Here is a 24,289-nt window from a genome sequence, read left to right as displayed (position 1 = left end):
CTGATTTAAAGCTTTGGTGTAATACTACACTATGTAAGATGAAAGCCTGACATCTCAAAGGGTATTGTCATGATGTGAGGAAATGAACACAGGCAGGAGAAAGCATGCAAATCTAAGTAAAAGAACAGTGAAGTTACCTCTTCAAGTTGTGCATGATTCTGCTTTTTATATCTGTCTTTTCTGTTGGAGAGAGCGTTAAGTAAGTTCAATAGAAAAATGGTGTTTAGGATCTGTCAAGACACTTGTGAGAATAATAAAAAGTGCAGGGAAATTGCTTCTTTCTGCAGTGCAATTTTAAACTGGAATGTATTTCTCCATTGAAGTGTTTTGCAAATGACTAATGGTTTTCTAATGCTGCATCTGAAAAGAATTTTCTTGCTTAAAATAGGGAGATTGGGACTTATTTAGTGGGAGAAGGTGCCCTTATTTTCCATGATAACTTATTACAATCTACCTATTATTGTGAACAGATTTTTAGTAATGTTGTATTTTCCACTCCTTAATTGAGCTTCTCACCTTAGAATGGTTGTGTTATACTTCTAGAAGTTGAAGAAATAAGCTCAAACAAAAAAAATTAAAATTGAATATAAGTTTTAGATATCAAGTTCCTAATTTCTCTTGTGCCTGGTATCTCCAAATCAGTTAGATAGGAGCTGGCATTATATAAACAAATTTTAATTTCCCTGATGTTTCTAGAAGGTCTTCAAATGCCTATAGCAACCTCCAGATAGCTTATTGCATAGATGCCTTTGTAAACGAGGTACTACTTCCTCAGGAAGACAAGAAAGTTTGGTTGAGTGGAGTGGGAGGACTGTGGGATTTGAATTCCTTTAAAACTGTCACAAGTCCTGAATTCTAACAGCTATTAAAATGGGCAGCACAGGTATTTTTATTTTCTGAAAGGCTTGGTGTGTACATGTAGAAAACAGTTTGTGTAGTCCCATGATTTGTGCTTGCTCTTCCTAGAGAGAGCAATCATATTTTGCTTGTAGGTTCATCTCCTGGGATGCTTCAGGATGCAAGGGATCTTCATCTTGAATGGAGCTTCATTCAGGATGCTGAGTGGCTTCATCTTGATTTTTTTAGATGTTTTGCTGGAATTCAGGTTAGTGTAACTTGTTCGGGAAAGCACACTTAAAAAGATGACTGCAGCATATACTGGAAATTTTTCTTGCTACAGTGAGTTGGTGGTAGCAGTGATGTGAATAAGCCCTTGTTTCAGATGAAAGTTAGGATAAGATAAAGATGTTAAATAACCGCCCTGTCCACTGGTTTAAAAAGGAATTTTAGTACAGAATTTTGGTTTTTTTTCATATGTGCATGCAAATTTAAATGCAAATATTTCTGATGAAAAAGAATGATCCTGAAGAACTAAATCTCATGAACTTCTTCATGAAGAAGCGATTGTTCCCCCTTACTCAGCATTTGTGAGACTGCATCTTGCAAATTGTGTCCAGTTTTGAGCTTCCCAGGAAGACGCTGACATAGCCACATCAATCTGTGAATCCGGTGAAGTGAATCCCGAGAAACAAAGAGGCTGAGAGAGCTAGGTTTTCTCAGCCTTAGGAGGAGAGAAGGCTCAACTAGCTGGCTGCAGGATATAGAGAAGATGAGGCCAAACTCCTGGAAGTGTGTGGCAATAGAATGAGAGGCAATGGATGTAATTTGGAAGAATGGGAAATTTTGATTACATATAAGGAAAATTTTTCCCATGAGGGTGGTAAAATACTGGAAGAAGTTGCCCAGAGAGGTTGGAACTCCATGAAGGAGTTCAAGACTGTGTTGGACATGGCCCTTGGCAACCTGTTGTAATTAGACCTGCTTTGAGCTGGGGCTTGGACACGTTGACTGCTGGAAGTCCTTTCCAACCTTGGTTATAGAGATAAACTCATGGATTGCAGGGGAGCGTCCAGGTTTAGGCATTTGCATTTAGTCCTTGAACCCCTGTAAAAATGCGTGCCTTTAGGCTCATCGCATGTACTGAGGCTTGCATTAGACCTGAGGAAAGAAATTACTACTTTCTGCCTCTTGCTTGGGTTTATGATTGACTGCATGTATTGTGTCAGTAACCTAAAACTGAAGTGAGAAGAAAATTGGCTGACCTAGAAAAGACTGCGACCTCGTTCGGATGTTTTAATTGACAGAACTCTTATTTCTGAAAGAGTGTACCTGTGCACAAGGATCTTTTTCTAATACCAAATTCAGTTGTAAAAGACTATAAGCCTTTGTGGAAGGAATAGCTACTCAGCGTTTTCCCTGGAAATGAGTATTTGAGGTGATCATATTAAATTAGTAGATGTAGTGCCAGTGTTATACTTGTTGAGAATTTGTGTGTCAGTGCTTGTATGAAAACAAACGCCCATGGTAGCTGCTGATGTGACAGGCTTCTCTTAGATTTGAATATGTGCTGCTGAGAAGCTGGTTTGGGTGAAGCATTAAAATGTATTTATTATATTGGGATTGTCATTTCAAATTTAGCTGGTGATAAGCCTTAAATGCTCTAAGAAATTTTTATAAATGTATGCAGGTTCTTTTTTTTATAACTATCTACTTGAATGATATGTCATTTTGCTCTCTTAATTGTGCAGTAGAAACATTGTTTTTCTAAATGTCATGTTTTCAATTTGTTGGGAGAGGGGGAAAAAGCTGTATCTGAATTATCTATTGGCTTCAGTTTCTGGAGGTGGAACATAAAACACTGGCTTGTCTTCAACAAGGTTTCCAGTTTTTTGGTTTGCCATCATTAAGAAATGAATCCTAGAAAAATAACTGTTTTTAGTGGAAAAGTATAGTCTTGAAGAATACTTATCATCGAGAAAGCAGGAGTTGGAAAGTTTTGGATGTAATGGGGTTTAATGTCCATAAAAATGAGAGCAGATTCTAAAGCATGTTAGAAATGCTTTCAGAGGTATCTGAGAGCCTAGAGATTGGCTTGTTAGGGAACCACTGCAGACCTGTGCTGTCTTTGGAAATCTTTATTGTAAAGCATATTTAGTAATTAAGCGTGCAGTTTGGGGATTCTCTGTCAAAATCCTGTATACCTACAGTGTACTGAACGTACTAGATAAAGTTACATATAGGTGTAAGGTAATTTAAGGTAAGCTGTTAGGAAAAAAACATATTCTCGGCAGGGTTCAAATTGTCACCCATGTGTAGCAAGCAAACCCCTCAGATTTAATTGCATCCTTTACTTGCTAAAGGGAAGAAAAAAACTCCAACCCAAAACCTAAGCAACACTTAAATATTATGGAGATTTACACTGTTTGTGTGGATGCGGTAAGTGCATTTTAACAAAGGACTGTCAAATTTGTTGCAAATAAAAATATTTGATAATATCTGTCAACAAGAACAAATATTTAATTAAGAAAACATGAGTGTTAAAGTCTGTTTTGTAAAACAAGTTTTTCTCCTGTGATTTTTTTTTTTTTTTGAAAGCTTAAAATGTGATTCAGATCAGTTAATTCTAATTTTGGTAGTAAATACTTGGTCTTTTTGCCTATGCAGCAGTCTGAGATTTGGAGTCTAAGAGCAAAGCAGTGGAAGGAAAAGGGCTGGAGGCAACAGTAAGATTACCACAGAATACCCTAACAGCTTAGAGCAGCTGCCTTTGTTGAGTTCTCACTGCTGTGGTTTCTGTGGTGTCAATTCCCTCAATGCTTTTTAATAAATGTGACCACTTTTGCATATGGAGGCATGCTCATGGAAGCAGTCTTCCACACTGTGTTTCTAAAAAATAGAAGCTGCAAAGCTGCTAGTAAAATTCCTGCAGTACGTGTGGTATATGGCAATGAGAAGCTACTGAATTTTAATAAGAATTTAGCAAAACTGTATCCCAGCATAGATAATCTTTTTAAGGTCTTTACATAAAGTCTGCCAGGTTCATCTGCATTTGCTCTTCCTGGCAGCATGAAAGAAATGGCCTCTTTAATACAGAGTGCTGGGTTTTTCCTGGGGTAGCAGCATAACCAGTTATAGTGTAGTTCTCTCTTACTGTGTGTCATGCTTATTGCACTTGTAGCATCTTCTCTCCCTAAAGTACCTGCCTGCTGTGCAAGGTATGTACCCAGAGTCCTGTAATAAATCCTATGTGCTGTCTACAGTAGCATCTGCAAATGTTCCTGTGTTTACACATGGCTTTTGTCTTCTCGCAAAGGATGTAACGGTATTAGAAAATGTCCATAGGAGGGCTTCGAAGACAGTGAAGGGCCTTGAGGGGAAGCTGTATGAGGAGTGGCTGAGGTCACTTGGTCTGTTCAGCCTGGAGAAGAGGAGACTCTGGTGAGACCTCATTGCAGTCTACAACTTCTTCGTGGTGGTGACCAGTGACAGGACCCGAGGGAATGGCCTGAAATTGTGTCAGGGGAAGTTCAGGCTGGATATTAGAAAAAGGTTCTTCACTCAGAGGGTGGTTGGGCACTGGAACAGGATTCCCAGAGAAGTGGTCACAGCACCAAGCCTGCCAGAGTTCAAGAAGCATTTGGACAACTCAATCAAATACAAGGAGTGATTCTTGGAGTTGTGCTGTTGGGCCAGGAGTTGGAGTAGATGATCCTTGTGGGTCCCTTCCAACTCAGTAAATTCTATGGTTATAATCAGGCTTTGATGTGTTCTGCTTAGACCGATGGAGTCCCTTCTAGCAGTAGCTGTATGCTGCTGCTCAGTGACTGTTACAATACTGTTTTATGTGATTCGTTTCCCCAGGAGCTTGGCCCTACACAGTTATTACCTGTGGCTGATTCTTTGCTGCCTTCTGTAAGCAGCTAAGTGGTGCTCTCTGGTATTTCTCCTGCAGCTGAGTTTCTTAATGATGGTGCTCTTCATTTTACATGTAGTCTGGGCATTATAGGAAAGAGATGTAGGTGAGTATACACGAACTTTTTTTAACCATATGTTTAAATGAACTCTGACTTTTCTCTGTAGTCTCCATTTAGCTATGCTGTGTATTCTACTTCAAAGGTCATGGCTCACTTTATTGTCATAAGGCTTGTTGAAACCATAAAAGTTTTAATCTTACATGCCTGTTTTTTTCCCCCCCCAGAATAGGAAATGAATCACTAAACTGTAGCTACCTTCTTCCTTGGTCTCTGGAAATAAGCTTGCTGCTCTTTTGCATGTAACCCTTCATTTGAAGGCTAATGTGTGGATTTATAAGGCATTCTTAGAAAAATAAATAGGCATGTGTCTACAAATGTTTTTTCTGTAGTCAATTCTAGAGTGTATTTATAGTCACTCTATGCTTCATGAAAAGTTTGTGGGATTGCATTCAGAGTATTTCTTTAATTTTTGATTCAGCTAGGATGATACAGAAGCTTTTCAGTTTATGTGGTAGCAGACGTGAGTCTAAGAATTTATAAGCACATTGGTAGAACACTGAGAGGTGAAACTGATTGGAGTATGTGTTGAATCAATACAGGTATTCCTAAAAGGGCCTTTCTTAGTGAAATGTTGGGTGTGACCATATGGAATAATTTGTTTAGTTTTAGCATTTGTTACAAGCACAGGCACCTCCAAAGACCTGGAAAAGACTAGTATGTTTTTATTCTGATGAAATGTGCATACAGATTTGAGTCTGTTTGTTGGTGGCTTTTTTTCAGTAGCTACTTTTAGGTATTAGGTAACTTCAGATCCATAATCTTGGGATGTAGCCTCTCATCTCTTCCAGACGAACTTCCAGTTATCTGGAAAATACATTAAAAGCTTTGATGCGATCTCTGTTTATTCGATACTAGGTAATTTGCGAAGTAGTCACTACCAGTTTTCTATCTGTTTGTTCAGAAATCTCTTGGATAGTAGACTGTCTACTGTTAGTAGACAGCCACAGGTAGCAGGTTTGTAGTGTGCCTGCTCTTGATTAGCTGCTATTCACAGCCTAGTCTGTCAGTGTGAAGATGCAAAATTCTACTTGTAATTCATCAAGCTGTGAAGTTTTAGTGGTTGGAGCTTTGGTGCATGATCTTTCTCAGATCTGGATGCAATAAAATTCTATGGTTTCATGGGCTGGAGCCGTAGTGATACAGTTAAACAATCCTGAGAGTAATAGAGAGGAGGCAGCTTTTGTGGTTTTTCCTTTCCAGCATTGGCTCACTGATTCTGTGATTGTCACGATGGTACTGCTGTCCCTCCTCTCTCTCCAACAGCCATTGGTTCTTGTTTGCTGAGCTCTAAGAATGATTTTATGGAGCAGTGCTGTAAAGACTATTATGGTCTAATGAATAACCTTCAGCAAACAATTATATTTTCAGCCTGGGTCAGTTCAGTGTTGGAGGGATGCTATGCTGATAATCCGATTAGCTTTAGTTGTGCAAGCTGGAGGCTGGTGCGAATGGCTCAAAGTGGGAGTGAGTGGGGCAGGGGCAGTTTCTGTGGCTGGCACCATTCATGAAGAAAATGGAGTGTGAAACTTTGGCCTCTGTTAAAGCTTTAAATTGCCAGCATCTGAGCTGCAATGTGGTAAGTGTTCCTACAGTTGTTCCAAAGCATGGTAATTTTCCAAGTTAATCTACCACTACTTCAGCATTAAACCTGGCCTCAAAGCACTGCAAGTTAGTTACCTGCATCTGGCATAAGTGCTGCTGATAAAAGAGAAGTTCCTACTGTGTCTTTCCTGTTTGGTTTCCACACTTTGTGTTTACATACCAGTTGTGAAGTCCCCACAACTATGGAGACCAAATCAAGGATTTGCTTTGGTTAAGTTTTTTCTGAATGTCTGTGTTTGCAAAAGGGGAAAAGGTAGAAATGACTATCAGGAGGGAAAGTGCTGTTGCAGTTTATACTCAGTGACTTCATAGCTATAGCATAATTGTATCCTAAGAGCAGACCCTTTCTTCTGAAAAATTACTTTCATGGTATTAGTGACAGACTTGAAATACAGACTTGCTCCAGCACCTGAGATGAGCAGGTTTCCTAATCATGCAGTGTCTGGTGAGGCCAACAAGTATATGTATCTTTGATTCATCGGTCATTGCAGAGGCTAGTGCGATTCTGCCTTACTTTCCCGTATGATAATAGGAGTGACATGGGTGAATAACTGGTTTTATTCTGTCTGCTCACCTGCACCCCTTAGTAATTATTTGCCATTGTCCATTGCAGATGAATTTAGGTTCAGTCTCTTTCCTAGGTGTTGAGGTTTCTTTGATTAGTACATTTTTAAAAATACGTTTCTTCTTATATATTTTATGCTACAGATAGGGGATTTATGTCTCGGAGAGTGTTCTTTCATACGTGGCTATTCTATTATGGTGCAGCCATTCTGTAACTTTTAGCAATGCCAGTAGCAATTTGCATCTAATTTTGCATCTAGGTTTCTATGTTTTGGTACATGGATTTATGAGATCTGATCTTTAACTTAACTCTTTGAACAAGTAGTCAAGTTAGAACCATGATGTTTTTTCCCCAGTGTTAATGTTGGGTGACCACTTGCCTTATAGCCATGAAGTTTTCTGTAACAGTCATAAACAGGAAGTTGGACTAGATGATCCTTGTGGGGCCTTTCCAACTTGGCATATTCTGTGATTCTGTGAAATATAATGTATTGGAGTAATTATACTTGAGATGGACCTGCTGCATGTATTACACAGCTAGTAAAGCTCTTACCTTCAGGAGATGATATAAAGTAGCAAGATGACTTTTAGTGTGGATTTTATGCAGAAAGCCTTGCTTTGTTCTGTGTACTGACATATATGCAGTATTGAGACTCTATATACAATGACTTTTTTGTCTGTGGTGTCATGTCTGCCTCATTGATGAGTACAATGTTTACATCAGCATCTTTAGGATAACAGCTACAGAGACACATAGATTATGCTTGTTTTGTTACACTAATATAGGCTTCCAAGCCTGAGAATACATTGGTTAGATCAATAAAGCTATTACTTTCTATTTTGTTTTTTCTCTGTAGTGATCCTGGGAAGCATCACTACTTTGTTATTTGTGCCTACCTAGTTCTTCATGAAGGGGAAGGCAGTTTTTTCATTTTGGTTGACCTGGATATAAGCAATGCTCTCTATGTAGCTTTGTAAGCTAAATAACTTTAATGAGATGTTAAACTGCACTAGATGGGCAGCTGTGACTTTAGTTATATCAACAACTTGGCAACCTCATATATGGAGATTGACATATTCATCAGTGAAGGCTGAACCTAGTTGGAAGCACTTTTTGCTGAGCAGGGGGAATGCAGAGCCTATAACTGATCAGAGGCTGGGGGACTGCTCTGGAATGCCTATCTGTCTTTTCTTGAATTAATACCTCAACTGCCTCTCTTTAAATTTTTACTGTAGATAAATCATATTGTGCACAATGGAGGATTATACAAAAGGCCTTTCAATGAAGCTTTTGAAGAAACACCAATGCTGGTTGCTGTGCTGACCTACGTAGGCTATGGTGTTCTCACTCTTTTTGGATATCTGCGAGATTTCATGCGGCAGTGGAAGATTGAGAAATGTCAAAATGCAACAGAAAGAGAAGAACAGAAGGTAACCACTGGGAAATGATGTTGCTGAGGCTTGAATGTTTCTTTGGGGAGCAGTGGTGTTCAAAGTTTTCTGCTGCTTTCCTTGTCTTTTGAGTGCCCCAAATAATATACAAGTACAGCTGTGTCATTAAACAAAATACTGTTTCTTTTAGCTGGGTTATTTTTTGGCAGAGCAGTTCCCTCATCTGTTTCACTGCAAAGCTGCATCAACAGTTATATCAACATCCTGAGAGATGCCCCAGCTGCAGAAACAAGGGCTTTAGGGAGATGGCATATGCCAGCATCAGCAGTTAATGAAAGCCTTATCAAAGGATCTGGTGTGAGTTTGACACCAGTGGGAGGCTTTCTGATGCTGCTCTGGTGGCTGAGTTTTGATTTAGAAACATGTTATTAATTCTCTTTAGCTGAAGCAGTTGCAAAGAGAAGCTTGTGGGTCAGGTCCAGAGTACAAGTTGTATGAATTTAAGTTAATTTGGAGTCCAGAACACTAGCAGGTTAGCTGGTGAGTAGTCTGAGGTACTGACCCCCACCTCACTGATAGTAATTAAAAAGAATTCATTCGTGTTATGACCTATTCACGAAAGCTTCTGTTACCAGGTGAAAGGTCTCGCTGGCTTCAGCAGTTAGTATGGAATAGATAATTTTATTTTTGAGTAGTTATAAATTATTTTTAGAGGTCTTTATTCTCCACAGGAGTTGATTATTGTTATGAATGCTACTGTTGAAACTTGAAGTTCACAACCTATTTCATTGCTAACTCTTAATGTGACCCCTCTTAGCACAGTGTGATTACCACTGAGCTTTCTCCAAAGGTCTTACTCTTGATGATTTGGGTTCTGTTTTTCTCAACTTCTTTGAGGAGCCAATCTGGCTTATAAAATGTTAAGGGAGTTCCTTTTCCAGTTGCTGGTTTCTGGTTCTCTGTGCAGCCACACAAGCAGTTGGCTAGCAGAAAACAGGGGAGGCAGGAAGGACATCTCAATAAGGCAAACAAATAAACAAGGGTGGCAGGGAGGAACTGAAAAAGGGAATGCTCCTTTGAAGCCTTTTTTTGGAGACAGCACTGGAGTAAAGTGCATGTCTTTTTACAGTAGATTAACTAACATGCAGTAAACTAATCAGTGCCTAAAATTACTTCACAGTAGGTTCTTTCTGTATCATGAGAATTAAGTTGATTCATAGTAAGGCACTTAATTTCAAAAGAGGAACATTCTCATGGGGTTTTAATGAGTAATAGGTATTTTATATTGGTTAAAAGTACAGGAGCTTAAGTTTACACTATGTTGAAAATTGACTTCTGGAATCAAAAGTAAAAATCTTGGATCTCTTTTAGTAGTTACAATATCTGGTTAAAGATTACTGGCTAAATCTGGACTTGAAACTTGATGTGTTCATTAATGTTGTTTGAGCTATTTTGTTTTGTGTCACCTGAGAACATGATATCCTTGTAGTTTTCTGTGTATAATGTAGAAGTTGACACAGATGAGAACAGTTAAACAGTTGCAGAAATCTACCAAGACATTACAATGAAAGTTTAAATATTGGTCTGTACTCATGGTGCTTGAGGATTATAAAAGAATAACTGAAGCGTTGGTGCAGTGACTCTATACTGTAATCGTTATATTTCTGTTGTGTGGTTGTTGTGAAACACGTGTCCTGTTATCAGTATGTAAGGTGCCAGACTGCTTACAGCACTCCTTTTCTGTGGGAGCAGTTATGACTCTTCCATGAGTGAGTGTACAAAAAGGGGGACCTTGGGCTAATTTGGGAATTGGTCTCATTTGGGAATACATTATTGATAGTAGGCTCTCAGTAAAGACTGTTTCAGAGGATCGTGAAGCACAGAGTTTGTTACCAACAGATTATCCTAGTCCTAAAAGAAATTAGGCCCTGAATTTTTTTATAAGTTAACTCAGCATTGCATCTTACCCTGAAAGATATTTGCTTATCAAGTATACCTTCTAGACAGATGGATTGAAACCCTTTCAGTTTCTGTGTTGGTCGTGGCTTCCATGAAGAGATGGATGTATTCTGGTTTTGTTTTGTACGTAGGATGTCTGTGAATGGAGCTAATAAGAAGTGCCAGTGAACATTGCGTAAGAATGAAAAATAGGAAATTCTGTTTAAAAAGTTTTGGTGTTGAAGAAGTCTCAGCCTAGTGTACTTCCCCAAATCACGTTTCTAGTGCTTAGATTGTAATAGCTGTTTCCAATATCAGACAAATAGAAAAGTGATCATATGAGGTTTAGAATATACAGTACTTATCCTCATGTTTTGCTGCTTTAAGCTTTGTGTGTCTGCAAATGAATTGATGAGAGCATGTTGCAGCATATCTAGTGTGGGAGCCAGGGGTTTTTTGGTGCGAGGGGGGGAGGCATGTGCTCGGTGACTCTGACTTGTTTTGAAGTGATTTTCTCATGATTTTTAAATATTTGAATCTCTCAAGCTGCTGGATGACAGCCCAATCACCTTTTGGTAAGAGAATCCAGATACTAGTGTGCAGAAAAGGCTCACAACTCACCTTCTTTATTGTTATTAATACATGCAAATCAGAGGAGCCCTGCAATTACCCTGGGGAACTTTCTGGCAGATTTGTGACTTCTGTGTGGAAAGTAACATTTTTATTATTTAAATGCTAAAGAGACAGCTAGATTATTGTTATTTTCTTAAGTATTCTCAAGGATGAAGGACCACCACCTCCCTAAGATCATGCTTTATGGTGAACTTGCCACTGGCTGCCGCAAGAGAGGAGCCCCGAAGAGAAGATACAAGGACTCCCTGAAACAACATCTCAGCCTCGGCCATGTTGATCAACATAAGTGGTCTACTCTGGCCTCCAATCGTGAGGTCTGGAGACACACTATCTATAACGCTGCTGATGCTTTTGAGAAAGCACACAGGATCACTCTTGAGGAGAAAAGACAATGCAGAAAGAATCGTGTCTTGCAGAATATACCACCTAAGGAGTCCTTCTGCTGTGCCTTTTGCAACCGAACTTGTCTATCTCGCATTGGCCTTTTTAGCACTTGTAACAAACATGGGTAGAACCCTTCCCAAATCTTCGTTCACGAAGCCTAGTCATGATTAGGCAAAAGGGTTAGCCTTATCTTTTTGAAATAGTTCATAATTGCTTAGGTGAAAAGCTCAAAGCAAAGGCAGTGGGAGTAGCTCTGTAGCTGAACAGTGTGTGACAGCCTGCTTTGTGAGCAAAACAAAATTACACAGTGTGAGGAAGTATTTCGTAAAGGGCTGAATTAACCTGTTCTGACAGCCATGGAATTGAAGTATTTGAAAATTCTGTGGTGCATTTATGAAGGTGATCACAGTTAGAAGCATAACATAAACTTAGGTTCAAAATGTAGTATTAAAAACAAAAGAAAAATCCACCTTCAGCTTTTCAGAGTTTTGGAGGGCAGTTTAGTTCAGTAGAGCAAATCTTTCCTTAAATTGTCACTTAATATTATAATTTTATTCTGTGCATTTTAACTAGAAACTGCAAGTGACCAAACTACTTTAAAGAGCAGAGCAGGAATTTGAACCGGTCTGAATTAAACCTGTCTGTGACGGAGGGTGAATTCCTTGAAATTTATTAGAGCCGTGCATTGATATGAGTGATTCCAAGAAAACCTAGTATTCACTCATTGTTGGAACACAAGAGGGTGAAAAGGGACAGACTTTGCTAGTACTGATTTCCAGGAAATAGTTTGATGGGTTTTGGCTTTGTTTAAAATATATCCAGCTGGGCTTTTCCTGGAAACTAGTGTTGTGTAGCACATCCTCTCTGAAGCATTACCAGTCTGTTTTAGGCATGGGTAAGCAGCAAGACTAACAATTCTTGATTACCTTGGAATCAATTTCTGCATACTCAATTTAGTATACTGTCTGGTCGTACAATGTAGTTAAATTTGCAAAATGCTTATAGGATTTTATAGGCAGAATGAAAATCACTTTCACCTTTCTTCCAGTCTGATTTGCCTGTTGATTACCATGTATGCTTTCTGTTTGGGAGCAACTGTGCACGTAGGGCTGGTAACTCTCTTACATACCTCTTCATACTCTGTAGCTTGCCCAGTTAGAACATGTTTCTAGCATCTGGGGCTTTCGAACACTTGTTTGCAGGAGTCTAGCTATAGGAGTATCTTAGGGCCAGTAAACTGGAGTCTTTCGTTCAATGTGTCTTAGTGTCTGTATAGCTCACCAGAGGCCTCCTGACAGTATAAAGGCTACCTGCAGTTACTGCTCCGCTTTTTCTTGACTCACATAGCAGTGAAATGGAACTGGTCTTTCTGCTTCCTTTCAGGGGCCTGAAATTTGTTGCAATTGTCTACTTGATTTCCATTCAGAGTCAGTTATGTATTATCAGGGAGCGCATTATCTGAATTGCAGATAAGCCCTGCTGGTGCTCATGGCACCATTTGTTAGCTTAGGTGCAATGTTGTGAAAACTTGGCTCTAAATAAAAGCAGCATAATCACTGTATTTGCATGTCACTGTGCCCCAAGCTAATGTCTACAAAGCTCTCATTATGACCTTCACTTGTTGTAGTATTAATTTACAGTACAATGAAATAATGCATTCCCAAATCACCTATGCTAAGGTGTTGCACCCCAAGGGAGAATTTTATTCTTTCCTTAATTGGCTCTTTCTTGAAATTGCTATGATTTTCAGGTTTCTGGGAGACCACTATTGTTTAGGTTTCTTCTTCAGGCATCACCTCACTAATAAAGGGTGTGTTCTAGGCTTAAATTGACAGGAATAGAGATATTTGGGATTTTTTAGCCCCATGAATGGAAGAACATGCTGCCATTGCTCCCTCCTTTGGTAGCAGTATACCTTTTGCAGTTGTTTGACGGTGCTTACTCTGAAAATTGTTCAAAGAATCAATTTACTCCTGGTATATTTTTCCTCCAAATGAAACTGTTTAATCCCAGACTGGTACTCTTAGAGTCTGTTAGAAGATGAGAACTTGCTGGAAAAATAACAGGCTCTGAAGGCCATTTAAAAGCGTTAGTGGTTGCTTCCAGCAGTAGGACACTGTTGCAGCAGAGCACTGTGGCTGCATATGCCAAAAATTTGAAATAGTGTGGATTGATAGATTTCATCCCCCCTTCCTCCCCAGATGTTTTTTTCTTGGCTCAAAGAGTGAAAGCATTAAATTTGCATGTGGAATTCAAGTGGTCTTTTTGCTGTACTGTCTTCTGGAATGCCATACTGTAGAAGGATGGAGGAGGAAAACAAACAAACAAAAAACCCAACCCCTAAAACAACCAGCAGACATCTGGTCCTGTATGCCGGCTCCAAAAGAGGGCTCTTGAACTCCGGAAGTCAGTATCAGTTTATAAAGGCATGATAACCCTACCATTTCTCTTTTTGCATTCTCAGATGGGTGGGTCGTGAGAACCCCTCGGTGAGGTTACGATTACTGAGGAAATAGACAATCCAGTTTTGCATTATGCCAAAATAACACTTCCTGCCTGTCCTATTCCAAGGAACTTTCTCAAGAGAACTATCTGAGGGTTGTTTAATGGAGAGAGGGATGCATGTACAGACAGCAAAGGAGGTGGCATTATGCTGGTGTCTCACTTAGAGCCCTTTGCTGTAATTGTACAGCTTGGTACCCCAAAAAACTAAAGCTAGTGTCTCATATTAGACCTTAATTCCCTTACCCTTAATTTGTTCCTTGAATTCTTGTCAACTTTTAAGACATATTTTTTCCTTATCATAATCCATTGGGTTCTACTTCACAGCTAAATTACTTTAAACTTAGTTCTTCTTTTGACTTGTAAGATCATATTTGTGTTACATATACTGATGGTGTCAACCTGTTGTGGGTGATTGTCTTTATCTCACCAGTTGAGCTTGTTACTCTTCTGGCTTTGTCAGCTTGGGTTGCAGAAGAAAATATGCTCTATCTGATGAGTAATCTGAAGTGAGATTGGACTGAATCAACCCAGGCATACCTGCTTGAGTTAGTCATTATACCCACTTCCAGCCTCCCTCTCCTAGCCAATAACCTTGGCTAAAATATCAATTGTTTCTTGGGTCACATAGTTGATACACTTGGATAACTATTGCAAAGCTGAATTCTCATGCAGAGATTTCAACAGGAGTTGAAAATGCATAGAAGGATCTTGGTAGATTATAATTAGACATAACAAGTCTCTCAAGTATTGATCTTCTAGTGTGCCAGTGTTTCTTTTTGATCTCAGTTCCCCCACCCCTTTACAAATAACATAGCAGAGGGTTTCTAACAATTGTAGATAATGATTTCGATTTTGTGTCATGAATTGGGGCAGGAACATGGAAGAAATAATTGCCTTTCTTTGCATCTTAGCTCCTAGAAATTTTATTCCCTCTCTCTGTCTTTACTGAGAAAGGACATACTTGTGATTCCTTGGAAGAGTGATCACTAGCTAAATTAGGTTTGTTTTTCCATAGCTGTGCCTTTTTGGCATGTCATTGTGCACAGGCAAATTAGAAGGGGGCTTGGGTGCAACTCTGTCTGCTTAGAAGTTGGCACTTTTGGGCTAGGTCTTCCCTGTGCAGCTGCTGGTAGGAGGATGCAAAGGGGTGGTTCCTTTACTCCAAACTGCAAGGACCAAGTTGTTAAATCATTAAAATAGGAAGGTAAAGAAAAAAGCACTCCACCTGCAGGCAAGCATTGTAAGTAAGAGTTTGTCAGTGCCCATTCATTTGTGTTTTTATTAAAAATCTGCCATAAATGCTCCCAGTATTGCTTCAGTGTCACAAATGTCTGACACTGTAGTATTTGGTCAGACAGATATTCTGTCTTGATCATACTGTCACCAAAAATAAAATGCTTGTCAACATGTTTGCATTTTTCTTGTGAAAAACAGGAAGAAATGCTCTGCTGGCTCTTACTTTTGTCATAAATTCTACTTTTTCCTTTCGTAGATTATTAAAAAGCCTTTTTTTTTTCCACCAGAAGCAAATGAATTGTGCATTCTTATCACTACTGAATGTCAAACTTTCTTGAATTGAATAGTAAAAAGGAAATCTTGTGACTTTAGAGCCAGAAAAAAATGTTCTCAAGTGTTCAGATGTCCTTGCTGCCACAGTTAGTTTGACATTCTTGTGTTATCCATTCAAGGCAGTCACTTATTTTTCCTGAAAAACGTTGGAAGGGAAGCTAAAATTCAGGAAATGCTCATTCATAAAAATCATGTGGGACTTCAGTGCTGATAAGCTGTGCAGAAGAGAGGTGCCATAATGTAGCTTACTAGCTTCTATTCAGAACAAAAAATTGTGGAAATTTCTAAGGGTAGCATGTATAATAATGCTAGTGCTGCTATATTAAATGCATTTCTTATGCACTGAATGAAATACGGAAGAGTACCTCAGTTTTCAAAGTCTTTGTGTAGTCAGTAGAGCAATGCATAGTGTTCGATGCCAAAAAGCAATTGCATGTTCCCTTGCTCTGCTTAACTCTGAAGGTTGAATACACCTCTCTTGTAAAGATTATATGCCCAAACGTTTCAAGAAGGGAGCTATTTTATGTTTCAAGTTTTCTTTTTTTTTTTCATTACACCAGAATGACAAAAAAGACTTATTCCTCTTAGTTTGCTGTGATACGTATTTTCCTTTTACTTTGAGTGCTTTTGATGTGTTTCAGGATTTTGTCCCATTGTACCAGGACTTTGAAAATTTCTACAACAGAAACCTCTACATGCGTATTCGGGACAGCTGGAACCGTCCAATCTGCAGTGTGCCAGGGGCCAAAGTGGACATGATGGAGAGAGTTTCCCATGACTATAACTGGACATTCACGTGAGTCAAAATTTAAGAAAACACTTGCAACACCTGTCTTGAAATAGAGGGTCTGTAAGAGCAAGTTGCAAGCTGTGACATAAAAAGAGCAATGAATTATGTTTGGTTTGAGCTTTCCAGCATTTTGAATCAATGAATTTTGCTCTTCTGAAACACATTTGGCCTCCAAGGTGATAATTTGTATATAATCTTTCTTCTACTTACTAAGGTTCCTGACTGTTAAGATTTCATGGGCATAGATCTGCAATAAAATTGATACCTTTGTGCGTGGTGAACAGAACCTGCAGTAGATACTTTGGATTGCACTGCTACTTGCGATTTTGTGTTTATTTAGAATGAATTCTGACACTTGGAGTAAATATTGCTGCCTGAACTGAATGTAACATGATTGTTTTGAGTCAGAACTGAAATAGTCTGTAGAAACAAAATCGGAAATACAAGGAGAAGATTTTTACAGATTGGAAATGACATATCACAAGTTTGATGTGAAGAGGTTTGCAGCACAGTACTTGGTGAAACTAGTTATGTCTCTCCTTGGCTTTCAAGGGTAAAAGAATTAAAACTTTTTTTCCCTTTATCTCCTTGTCACGTAATGTTAGCACAGCAATGCCAGATGTGTTTCCTTTCTGTGGTTAGAGGATATCCCGCTTGAGGGGCTGCCAAGTTAATTGATCTAGAGATGTTATTTTGAAACTGAAAGAAAAGTTGTATATTTCTGGAATGAAGGGGGAAACATGTCAGAGAAACAACAAATGGTTTGAGAAGCCTCAAGCAATTTTGTATATGATAGCAAATTCACGTTTAAATGCAAACTCTTCTAGGAATTGAGACTGCAAGATAGAGAAAGAATCTTTTTCACTGATTGTTGCAGTTTGATGATGAGAGGCACTACTGAAATAATTTAATGGTTGATTCTATTGATTTTTAACATTTCAGTGTATAGTCTAGGAAAGTAAAAGAACAATCTTCTGGTGTAGTTAATTTTTTTAATTGTAGATGTCCTAACTTGTGGTGTTTTTAAAACAGGTACACAGGGAGAGTGATAAAAGACATTATTAATATGGGTTCCTACAACTACCTTGGATTTGCACAGAATGCTGGGGCTTGCCAAGAAGCAGCAGCTAAAGTTCTATCCCAGTACGGAGCTGGAGTGTGCAGCACTAGGCAGGAAATGGGTAAGTTGGAGGAAGATAGTATATTCCCCGAATCTATGTTTCAAAGTCTGTAGTCTCAGTACCTGTAATTGCAGGTCTTTGCAACATTAGTTGTTCCAGCACTGAACTTTAGTCTGACCAATAAAGAAGCTTTTACTTCATTGAAGACAAATTGACTTCCTGGGTTTAGTTTGTATTGCGCAACAGTTGTATTACTTACATTTTCATACATATTTTTTTTCTTTCAGTGTTCCCTTATGGGCCTTTGAATAAAGAGTAGCTTGGTTGGTGGAAGTCCTTCTTGTAGAATTTAGCAATAGCAAAAGCTTTTCCTCACTCTGAATTTCTAATTTTTTTTATGTGCAGGAAACTTGGACAAGCATGAGGAGCTGGAAAAGCTAGTTGCCAGGTTCCTAGGTGTGGAATCTGCAATGGCGTATGGAATGGGGTTTGCAACCAACTCTATGAACATTCCTGCTTTAGTTGGCAAGGTATGGATGGCTTAAGTCATGGACAAAAGCTCATCTAACAAAGACCCTACTGGTTAATTTTTCTAAAAGCTGCTTGTTTGCTTTTGTTTTTCTTCAGTGGCAACCCCTGCAGATATTCTCTATAGAAACTATAGGTCTGACCTTTGCCAAAAATCTCTTTGGGAAACAGCATCCATGGGACCAGTAGCAGCCCAGAACTTGCTATCTGTCTGGGAGAGAGCCTAACATGTTAAGGCTTGCTTCCTCAGGCTACTCATTGGTTTGTGAAATGGTGGCTGATTAACAGGCTGATTGGCTGAAGGTATTTTGATGCTTTTGAGACACTAAGAAGTGGCTGTGTCCGATAAGCTGAATTGCATGTTGGTACATAGGGAATTTATTATCTTTGAGTAAGAGCTGAAAAATCCTCCCTTTGAAGGAGCAAAATCCTCATACAAAAGTTATTTGAGAGAAACAAGGTCAACTGTAAGGACTTATCTACTGTGTGACCCATAAAACAGTAGACAGTGTAGTCTGTGTCCAGTATCTCCAACTATGCTTTTTTAGTTATTGGAAAATGAAATGGAAGAGAACTTTTTGTTTGCATCTTCTGATGCAAAATATATTTTCTCTTAGCTCCTCTGTGGAGTAAAATACTGCAAGTACTAGAACAATTTCCTCTTTTGAAAATAATTCACTATCAACCTAATACTACTAGTCTATAGGAATTCTTTGTCTCTGCTTATTTTCCTTCTATTTAATTTATTTATTTTTCCATTTCCTGAGATCACTTTGTAAATTCTTCCACTTGTGATATCCACAGATTATAAATTTTCTGCCTTGTTCTTCCTGGCAACTCTTCTTCCTGGGGATTCCCTTTTGGATTAGATGTAGTGTCTTCCTCCATGCTATGCTTTTTTGTAACAATGTAGCAGCACTGTCTACATAACATGTCTTTTCTTTTGATCTGTTTCGTTTTAAATATCAAGTGCTTTCCATAATAAAAAAAAGTTTTGAGTCTGATGCCAGAGAGAAATTCATTGCTTCAAATCTAGTCTTTCTGGAGTCAAAAACCTCTGCAGTGCTATGAATCTGAGCAACATGTGTTGCTTCTGACATGTCTTTTACTTGCATTTTTTGGCTGTTTGTCTTTCCACATCTCTTCAGTTTTCTGTTCAGCAGAAAAATTATTAATGATTTCTGTGAGACTTTTAAGGTTCAGAACACACTGTCAGATCCATTTAAGTAGATTGCTGGCTGTTATAAGTCAGTACAAATTAGCCATTACTGCAAAGTTACTCCATCTTTTTCTCTGTGTATATGAAGCCCACTGTATATCTTCAATACCATATGAAAATAACCTTTCTCAGGTCCTGAGTTTTCACATTTGAACTTTAACAGATTTTTACAACCACTGAGAAAATCTGAACACTAAATTTCATGGCATGTAACATACCTGTTTTCATGCACCTCACTTATACATTTACTAAACCAACTCTTTTCATAAATGGGTACAGCAGTCTGTACTGTGTTAGTCATGAGGATACTTAGTTTTTGTGCCCTTGAAATAAAGAAGTAAGAAGCTTCTGTCGCACAACACTTCAAGTGTCCTTATACTCAGGTATATATTCCCTTATACTCCAAACAGAAGATACACTCTTCTGAAGAAAAGAGTTCTTGTCAAATGAGCCATTTTGAAGTTCCACATGTTCACTGAATGATTTTTTTGGCTGCCTGAAGTTGCTTCTCACTGCACATTTGATTTCTTCATTGTGTGCAAATAAGGACTCACATAAATCCTGAATTGTGACACCACCCAGTACACAATTAAGTGTGTGCACAACCTGTTTGGCAATGCTTTGATAGAGTCCTCAGTAAAGCTCAGAGATTCCCATGCTTGATTAGACTCTTGAGTACTTTTTTTTTAAATTTTTTTTAACTACTGTTTGTGTCTCTCTGCATGTCCTACGTACATTTTCAATTGCAAAGCTGCTTGCAACATGAATTTTTGGAGGTTTGGCAAGTATAATCAGTAATGGCATCTGCATTTGGCCAGAAGGAGTATCTTTGACAGTCGCAGATATGTGTGAAGTTAATAATTATTTATATTGTATTTGGACACCTGTATTGCAACTTAGAATCATAGAATCAGCCAGGTTGGAAGGGTTCTCTGAGATCATCAAGTCCAACCCTTGATCCATTACTGCTGTGGTTACTAGACCATGGCACTAAGTGCCACATCCAGTCTCATCTTAAAAACCTCCAGGGACGGAGAATCTACCACTTCCCTGGGCAGCCCATTCCAATGGCTGATTACCCTCTCTGTAAAGAATTTCTTCCTAATATCTAACCTAAACCTCCCTTGGCACAGCTTAAGACCATGCCCTCTTGTCTTGCTGATAGTTGCCTGGGAGAAGAGACTAACCTGCACCTGGCTACAGCCTCCTTTCAGGTAGCTGTAGAGAGTGATGAGGTCTCCCTTGAGCCTCTTCTTCTCCAGGCTGAACAACCCCAGCTCCCTCAGCCTTTCCTCATAGGACTCGTGCTCAAGTCCCTTCACCAGCCTTGTTGCTCTTCTCTGGACCTGCTCCAGCACCTCAATATCCTTCCTGAACTGAGGGGCCCAGAACTGGACACAGTACTCCAGGTGTGGCCCCACCAGCACTGAGTACACGGGGAAGAATCACTTCCCTGGTGCTGCTGGCCACACTGTTCCTGATCCAGGCCAGGATGCCATTGGCCTTCTTGGCCACCTGGGCACACTGCTGGCTCATGTTCAGCTTCCTGTCAATCCAAAGTCCCAGGTCCCTTTCTGCCTGGCTGCTCTTCAGCCACTGTCCCCAGCCTGTAGCGCTGCAGGGGGTTGTTGTGGCCAAAGTGGAGGACCCAGCACTTGGCCTTGTTGAACCTCATCCCGTTGGAATCAGCCCAACTCTCAGCCTGTCCAGGTCCCTCTGCGGAGCCCTCCTGCCTTCCAGCTGATCGACACTCCCCCCCAGCTTAGTGTCATCTGCAAATTTGCTGATGGTGGACTCAATCCCCTCATCTAAATCATCAATAAAGACATTAAACAGAACTGGGCCCAACACTGATCCCTGGGGGACACCACTAGTGACCGGCCACCAACTGGATGCAGCCCCGTTCCCCACCACTCTCTAGGCCCAGACATTCAGCCAGTTCTTAACCCAGCAGAGTGCCCCTGTCCAAGCCATGGGCTGCCAGCTTTTTCAGGAGTATGCTGTGGGAGACGGTGTCAAAGGCTTTCCTGAAGTCCAGGTAGACACATCCACAGCCTTCCCCTCATCCATCAGGCGGGTCACCTGATCATAAAAGGAGATCAGGTTGGTCAGACAGGACCTGCCCTTCCTAAACCCGTGCTGGCTGGGTCTGATCCCTTGTCCATCCTGTAGGTGCTGTGTGATTGCACTTAGTTAGCTTAGAACAAGCTACTGCAATATGATGTCTATGGTTGCTCACACAGATGTAACACTGGACAACCTGTTCCATTTCTGCTCTGTGAAATCCTGAAGCACTTGGTTTATATTGCTACTAAATCCTCTTTTAATAGCGACAAATACGACTTGACTATCCTAGTTCCATCTCTACCCCATAATTTGATCAGCATTAGTCAGCAAAAGGAATTCAAAAGCTTCATCAGCATTACTTAGTTGATCTTTATTCACTATACTTTGTTAACAGCAGTTTCTACTAAGCAGATGCTGAAAATGGATATAGTTGGTGTAGACTGAAAGTTGTGTTTTAGCACTGTTAAAGCATCACTAAAAACAGGTCTTTCTGCACCTGGCAGTTTTCAGCAACAGAGACCTTCTATTCACTGCCAAGTTGTCAGCTGCCTAGCATAGTCACTGCCAAGGATGCTGAGTTTAGACCCCAGATAATATGAAATTTGAGGATTACTTAGTCAGTAGTCACTCTGAAACTTGCCTGTTTTAGAGTAAGTGTCATTAATGTAGTTATTTTAACTAGCTAATCACACCATTCTCTACTGTCTTTAGCACAGAGCTTTTTGTCATATCTCTGGACTGAGAGAGGCTAGACAATTAAATTAGAGCAATGATGCTTGAAGGATCTTTTTTTGGTTGTAAGAAAGCAAATTAATTTCCATGTACAGGTAGGTTGGGAAATTAAGTGCTCAGGACTGAATTACATAATTCATATATGTAGCACTCTGTGGTAAAATGTGGCATTCACTTCAGTTTCCTTGTCTGCCTTGTAGGATGCAGTGGTAAGTCTGGTCTTCACTGACATGTTTTTCTAGATCCCAGTAGTGTTATCTCCAGTTACTGTTAGCCTTCTCCCAGATGCTCTCTCAAATGTAAATTCTCTGATAAATGCAACTGAAGTCTTATCATTGGAATAGCAGCACTCAGTTTTACATATGATCATCAGTGATTGGTGTGCTGTACCAGTGGCTTATGTGATCCTTTGCCCTTTCTCTAGAGGTAGACATTACTAGACTCTTTACTATTTGTTCAGTTTCAAATTAATTTGTTTATAATTGAGTGTAGTCTTCTCTTAGCGGCAGATGGTAAAGGTCCAAAAACTAGACGATCCCAGTTTGGGGGTAAAAACTGGAATCTTTATTGAACATGCAAAACACTATTTAAGGGTCTCGGGGGCAAGAACATGCTAATGAGGAGGCCGGGTTATGCCAACTAGGGGAGTACCCAATTGATTAATTAGCATTTCCAGTAACAAGGATTACATATGGGGGAGAAATGGTTAATATTTCCCAAAACAAGGATTACAAGGGAAGGGAGAAAACAAAAGGGCTTCTGCATGGACTGGTAGCATTATCACACAGTCTTTCCATATCCTGCTCCAGGAGACAGGATGAATCAACACGGATGAATATCAATGGATCTTGTCTGGTCCTTAGATGGTGTGATTTCCCTCAGCCCCTGTGGCCCACGGCCTGCTACATAATCCTATAAGTTCCTTTTCTGCTGATAGCAGAGTTTCGGATTGCCACAGCGGATGAAAAGAGGCTGCTCGTCAATTTGTTAAACCTACTTTCTCCACCAAAAGCTTGTCCTTTTTTTTTGGAGAAGCTCCTTCTAGACAGTTAATCTCTTCTTCCTTTTTTTTTTAATGTATCACTTTTCCTACTTTCTACCATTTAAGAAGTATGCACTTATTGGATTATTATATTTGGGTTTTCTCATACAGTAGTGTTTGACAGCAGTGCCCTCTGATGTAATATACATAATCTTTGTCTGGTATAGTAGTTCAAAGAGCAAATGCTAGTTGAAGATTTTCGTATTTCTTATGCCAAAGTCTCTGAAATATGCCATGTTTGTAGCAGCAGTATAAACACTTGACATTTGCTGCAGTTTCCAGGGAAAATCAGTCTTGAGCTTTCTCGGGATGTAGAATGTTTCTAGGTTCATTGCCATTCTACCGCAAAATTTCCTTTATTATGGAGAAAATAGTCCTATTATCTGTGACACCTCCTTGTGTAACTATAGGCAATGCTTTTCACAGTCCTTTCTAGTAACTCCCATTGCAGAGGAGAAATCTTGATTCTTCCCTCCACCAATGGTTATTAGACAAGCATAGAATGAGCAGGTGTTAGTGGTAAATCTTCAGCATCTTGACATGCTTTCTGGGTTTTTAACTGAACAAAGTCACTTCTAGAGTTGCAGAACACTTGCATAGTAATTGGAATGGGTCAAGGTTATTTAGAAATATTGTTACTCCCTTACATATTAATCCCCAAATATACATTCCTGTAGTCCACAGTGATAACACTGTGACTAAATGTTCAGCATATCAGTTATTGACCTGGAATCATCACTGCTCTCAAAACAGGCCTATCCTGTTTTAGTATTTGTCCAAGAATTTATCTTCCCCTTTTTGAAAAAGCAGACAAATTCAATGTCATATTTAATGGCTTCAGAAGACTTCTCAATTTCATTATGCAATTTTGTTTTCCACCTCCTGTCTCTTTTATATTACCTCCATCTACACATGGGTTTAGTAAATGGTTGCCTCCTAATGTAAGAAATAGTGCAACTTTGATAAGGCCTTTAATCTAGGACTTTGGTGGCCTGTTTCTTAGCACCACCCTACACTTGCTGAGTGAATTGGGGCAAGCTTCTCTGCTCTCTGTTTTACCTGACTGAGTAGGAGGATGAGTACTCATCATCAGCATGAGATATTCCAGCAGGTTCAGCTGCCGCATTTCTGGGAAAAGTGAGATTTAAGTGGTTCTTTCAGTTAAGAGCAGTTGTGTATTTTTATTTGCCGTACTAAGGCTGCAAATTTTGTCTTAGCAAGTCTTAGCTGGATTATCTACATTTATGTTGGTTTTTTTTTTCCTTAAATGATCTCTAAGCAGTTCAGAGCTGAAAGGTGTTATATGCTTGACATAACCTTTTCAATATC

The 24,289-nt window shown here is 39.5% G+C and overlaps 1 protein-coding gene across 1 annotated transcript in view; it reads left to right on the top strand.

Annotated features, from left to right (window-relative positions):
- The window catches only part of SPTLC2 (serine palmitoyltransferase long chain base subunit 2), an 80,558-nt gene that overhangs the window by 2,427 nt on the left and 53,842 nt on the right, over positions 1–24,289 (top strand). Inside the window, exons 2-5 of the mRNA XM_027672605.1 lie at positions 8,277–8,471; positions 16,103–16,257; positions 17,284–17,432; positions 17,778–17,902. Of these exons, the coding sequence (XP_027528406.1) occupies positions 8,346–8,471; positions 16,103–16,257; positions 17,284–17,432; positions 17,778–17,902 (555 nt within the window). The 5' untranslated portion in view covers positions 8,277–8,345. The remainder of the gene's footprint in view (positions 1–8,276; positions 8,472–16,102; positions 16,258–17,283; positions 17,433–17,777; positions 17,903–24,289) is intronic.

The sequence above is a fragment of the Neopelma chrysocephalum genome, unplaced genomic scaffold (assembly GCF_003984885.1).
Source record: "Neopelma chrysocephalum unplaced genomic scaffold, ASM398488v2 Primary Assembly neopelma1_24, whole genome shotgun sequence".
In the NCBI taxonomy this organism is placed as follows: Eukaryota; Metazoa; Chordata; class Aves; order Passeriformes; family Pipridae; genus Neopelma; species Neopelma chrysocephalum.
Note: the sequence above shows the minus strand (reverse complement) of the source record. Positions and strands in the feature narration are given on the sequence as shown.